At 37.7% G+C, this 5,403-nt stretch overlaps 1 protein-coding gene across 3 annotated transcripts in view; it reads left to right on the forward strand.

Moving 5' to 3' along the window:
• TRPM6 (transient receptor potential cation channel subfamily M member 6) overlaps window positions 1–4,906 on the forward strand; it is a 92,150-nt gene extending 87,244 nt beyond the window's left edge. For all 3 annotated transcript variants that reach the window (XM_027886276.1, XM_027886274.1, XM_027886275.1), the window contains 2 exons: window positions 1,937–2,043; window positions 2,928–4,906. In XM_027886276.1, the coding sequence (XP_027742077.1) occupies window positions 1,937–2,043; window positions 2,928–3,049 (229 nt within the window). In that variant the 3' untranslated portion in view covers window positions 3,050–4,906. The remainder of the gene's footprint in view (window positions 1–1,936; window positions 2,044–2,927) is intronic.
• The last annotated feature ends 497 nt before the right edge of the window (window positions 4,907–5,403 follow it).

The following is a 5,403-nucleotide window of genomic DNA, read 5'->3' on the forward strand; positions in this document are numbered from 1 at the left end:
CTCCCAGGCAACCAACAATAGGACAAGGGGACATGGGCTCAAGCTCTGCCAGGGGAGGTTTAGGTTAGATGTTAGGAAGAAATTCTTTACAGAGAGGGTAATCAGGCATTGGAACGGCCTACCCAGAGAGGTGGTGGATTCACCATCCCTGGAGGTTTTTAAGCAGAGATTGGATGTGGCCCTTAGTGCTATGATATAGTAATTGGAGTTGGATCAGGGGTAGGACTTGATGATCTTGGAGGTCTTCTCCAACCCAATCTATTCTATGATTCTATGATTCTATGATTCTATGATTCTATGATTTAAAGTGTATATATGGGGCTTGATTAATAATTTACCTTGTTTGATGTATTAATTTGCATTAAGACATGATTAGACAAGTCCTTCAGAGGATCCAGGACATATAGTCTTTAGTGTCTGCCAGAAATTAAAGAGTTACTAAGTTTTGTATGGTAGTTTCGGCCAATCGTTGCTTTTCTCCTGTGTGAAAGTGAAGAGTTTCATATTTGAAAACTGCTTTCTTTAGAGAGAATATATTTTTGCTGGTGTGAATTACAGATAGATTTGAGAGAGAGAAAATCTTTTTCTATAGCTTCTCAGAACTGTAATTGATTTCAGATTTTAAAATGTGCTGTTTCCACTCTGCATATCATTAAAATAAAATACTAGCATTTGTAAAGTTTCCTTGGAAGTGTTTCTTGTGTGCTGTGTTCCATAATGTCTAGAATGTCAATTAAATTCTTGAGAATAATGGTGGAGCAATACTGTAATTAATAACACTGATCTTTCAGACTACATTAATAATCTGATATAATTATGTGGTATTTCTAATACAATTGTGCATATGGCTTGCTTCTCTTTGTAATTGTGACAGCTTCCTTCAGAATATGCATTACGCTTTCACAAATGGATCCCCTGGGAGCATTGTTGACTTGGTCAGTGTGACCAGTTCTATGCACACAGGTACCCCAGATACCAGGCCGCAGCTAAGGATCTAAGAGAAGTTTTTTTTCCAAAAGTCAAAACCACTAACAAATACAGTGCTAGTTTACACCAGGCAGATGCAGAGTGCCTGTTCTCTTGGTGCCATTTACAGCAACACCTTTCACATGTGCAATAAAACCCCAGGCTGTGTTGTCCCCCTGTACTTTATGGCCTGCCTGGCACCCCTGTGGGGGCCTCCAGACATGTCTGTGAGAACATTATCTTTTCTTGTAACAGGGAGTCAGTTTCCCTGGCAGGCAGGCAGAGTGACACACATAAAGTTATTAATGGAAAAAATCTTCTCCCAAGCAGCAAAGTTTCCCTGAGCGAACACTATTTTTTCCCTCCTTCTTCTGAAGGTTTTTCTGCACTTACAGTCAGAGCACAGATGCATAGAAATAAGCTCAGAAGAAGCCAATAAATTTTAAAATTTTGCTTGTAAGCAGCATACTGTGGGTTTGTTTTTTATTTTATTTTTCTGTGCTGCATATTGATGTGACTAGGGCTGTGCTTGCTTTTGCCTTTCTGTTTTTAAATAAGGTGGAAGTAAGTCCTTGTTAGTTCTGGTGTGTTCCCAGGTGCCCACCATCAAAACTGAAACCAAACTACTTGCTTAATGCAACAGAGTCACTCAGATTATAGCACACATCATCAAAATGTCACTGTGTCCAGGTTCCCTTTGAGCATTTTAGCACGAACTGCTGGGTCTGTCCTGTCTCCCTTTTGAGAAAAAGAGAAGTAGTGTGGGTTACATGTAAGCTAATATTTTACAGGAACTGGTAGGTTTTTTGTCTCAGAGCTAAAAAACTTGTGATGTATATTAATCTTTGATTGTCTTGATACAAAGGGCTAACTTATCTCTCATTTAAAAAATAAAAACCATTATAATCTCCCTCCCCTATAATATCTGCTTTATTTTGCGTTCCTTGATTTTTAATAATATTTCTTTTAGCTCTGGAAAAATGGTATTCGGACCAGCAAACCTAGGAGAAGGTGCAATAAGAAACTTCATTGCAAAGCATCATTGTAACTCCTGCTGCAGGAGGCTGAAACTTCCTGGTAGGCAAAGTAAAGACTAATTTTTAACCTTTGCATAATTTTTAAGTTCAGTAAAAGTAAAGGCTTAGGTGTGCTATAAAAACAAGAACTGAAATTGTGTTGAGCTGAAAGATTATGGTAGGCACAGTCTTCATGAGTAAAGGCTCTTTTGCCTAGCACGTAAGGGCTTGAGCTTACCAACCTTGTGCTGGCATTCAGCATGAAAACTTCTTCTCATTGAATTGTTTCTCTTACTTTGCTAAATTTAGCCCAGTTTTCCAGGGTCATCACTACACATAACATCAGAAGTAATTTTTAGAATGAGAAAGAGTAACAATAGAAAAATTGGCAATGAATTAGCTGGGGAAAACTCACTGGATGTTTCCTGGTCCTGCAAAGGATACTACACACTGCAGCCTCTGCTTAGTTGTTCATGTTATATTTTGTAAAATGTGCTTCTGTTTGATGTGGGACAGATTTTAAAGACTCAGAGCCAAAATAAATTGCTTTCTGGATGACTTTTCAGGCACCTTTTTTTTTTTTTTTTTTTTTTTAATAGGGCAAGCTCTTTCGTTTCAGTGCCTATGTGGAGTAATAATTCTGTTTGATTCTGAAACAGAAACTGCAGCATTACTGATTTTGATTATTTGTGTCTGTGGTGGCTAGAGATAATAAGGTGGAAAATCAGCTGAATAAATGCAGTCAAGGAAGGTTAATTCATATCGGCTCATACCATTAAGTCCTCCAAGGGCTCTCATGTCCCTGGTTCTGATTTGCCCTACTGCAGATTTTCTTCCTCCTGGAAATAACAAACAGACCAGTCATTGGGTTGGACATGACTCAGGAAGTACATGGCATTCAAACATTTACTTGGCTGCATTGTTGAATTTATTTTCTTGCTATAGATTTGAGAAGAAGGGACTACACATTGGAAATGGACAGTCCAGCCTTCGAAACAGAAATGGAAACAAGCACCAGAGGAGCTGACAATGCAGATGAGCCTTTGGAGTATGACACACGACTATGAAGCAGTGGCTCTGAGGAGAGCCCATGTGTTTGCATGCTTGAAGACCTGTCCATTATCACTGCCAAGGGTCAGTCCAAAAGCACAAAATGCAGATGTCTGAGTGGAGCATCTGTCTGCACTTGCTCAACATGATAGGCAAGGAATAAAAAAATTAACTTCATTTACTCCCCTTACATACTATTGTGCTGGTCTTTCTTATACAGGTCAATGAATTGCAAGGAGCAGGTCACCCCTTAGGTAGATGAATTGTCCCATCAGTGCCTTTATTTTTTTAAATGTGGATTATGGTTCCAGACTGTGCTTTCTTAGGAAAATGACTTTGACAAATTTATTTCAAAGGGGGAGTAATTTGTTGTTACTCTCTATACTCTTCAGTAAATAAATTAATGCATACACATGTGCAAATAATTTGTTTTCAGAGTCGTAGCCCACTCAGCCCTATGCTCACTTTTCCTTGGGCATAGAAGTCTCTCCAGGAAATTCCAGAAATATTTCTCTTAACGGTTGATTTTGATGCAGAGACAAACAAGAAATATATGAGTAATGAATTAATAGTTTAAACAATAGTCACTGATAAAACAGATAGACTGAAAAAAGTTGTAGAAACTTCACCTTGAATTCTTTTCACATACCAAGAAAAATGAACATGAAGGGGCAGATTACTTGACCCACAAGCATCATTCTCATTCTGAGCTGATGAAGTAGATGAATCTATCATCTTTATTACAAATGTAAAGAATAATCTTGAATGTGATTTTGCTTTTAGGACTTGCTTTTATATTATTTTAGCTTCTGAATGTTTTAAAGTTGCAATGGGAACAAAGATTTTAAAAGTCACAAAAAATAGTATATTCCATTTGGTATTTAACTTGTCAATGTCAGGTTGTAAATAGGACCGTTATACAACAGTGGTGCAATTATATTTTGCAGCATTTGCATCCGTTTCTATTGATGTCCTCTGATTTTAGTTGAAGTTCAGAAAACAGAAAAGTCAATTATGTGCAATATGATTTTTTTAGAAAAAAGACTGAAAAGAAGTACTCAGCAGAAATTTTTCTAAATCAACTGGTGTTTTATTACAGATCACACGTATCATTAAAGCAACTTTGTACTTTCGTATTGAGTAGAAACACTTATGTCAGTCACTAGAAAACTGTATGCTTGAATAAGAAACAATCATATTTCTACCACAGCTGAAAGCAAATTTTAATATGTAAGGGGGCTTTTTGTTATGATCTGTGATTAATTTTGTGTATTTAGTAAATGTCTACATATACATGGGATTTGGAAATTACATGTTCTCAGTTTTTCTATTGATGATGATATTAATGAAGGCATTGAACATTGTATTTATCTGAGCTGCCTGCAGTTTCTGAAAATGGTCAGAAGAGATTCCTGTTTTTTTTCTGCTTTGTAAAAATAGCTTTTTATAAGATAATTCTGGTGGAACCCCCCACATTTTCCCCTATTAGATTATGCTTTTCATTTTGCTTTTTTTTGGAAGCAAGTCAATCTATTAGAAGACTTAGCATGTGTGTGAAAAGAGATTGTTTAATTGCATCTCCGTAGACTGATGGTCTGTAATTTTGGTCCCTTTGCTCATAAGGTAGTAGTTCTGCTTCCCGTGGTTATCATTTAAAATCTAATTTTAGGGGGATATGTGCTTACATGCATACATATATACTTTACAGACAGAACTTTCTCTACAGGGTCTCTAAACATTAATATGCCTTTAAATTCAGTTAAGTTAAATGACACATAAATACATCTTCAAAGTCAAGGATGATTTAACTCCTGTCCTGATAGTGCTACTTTCCTCAAACATTGCCTTATATTCTGAATCCATATATAATAGACGGGTCCAGAGAAGAGCAACGAGGCTGGTGAAGGGACTTGAGCACAAGTCCTGTGAGGAGAGGCTGAGGGAGCTGGGGTTGTTTAGTCTGGAGAAGAGAAGGCTTAGAGGTGACCTCATCACTCTCTTTAACTACCTGAAGGGAGGGTATAGCCAGGTGGGGGTTGGTCTCTTCTCCCAGGCAACCAACAATAGGACAAGGGGACATGGGCTCAAGCTCTGCCAGGGGAGGTTTAGGTTAGATGTTAGGAAGAAATTCTTTACAGAGAGGGTAATCAGGCATTGGAAGGGCCTGCCCAGAGAGGTGGTGGATTCACCATCCCTGGAGGTTTTTAAGCAGAGATTGGATGTGGCCCTTAGTGCCATGATATAGTAATTGGAGTTGGATCAGGGGTTGGACTTGATGATCTTGGAGGTCTTTTCCAACCCAATCTATTCTATGATTCTATGATTCTATGAAAAAATAAACTCTACTGGGGTATATAAAAAATAAACTCAG

This window comes from Empidonax traillii, unplaced genomic scaffold (assembly GCF_003031625.1).
Source record: "Empidonax traillii isolate 1590-97213 ecotype Southwest subspecies unplaced genomic scaffold, ASM303162v1 scaffold183:size818647, whole genome shotgun sequence".
Classification (NCBI taxonomy): domain Eukaryota; kingdom Metazoa; phylum Chordata; class Aves; order Passeriformes; family Tyrannidae; genus Empidonax; species Empidonax traillii.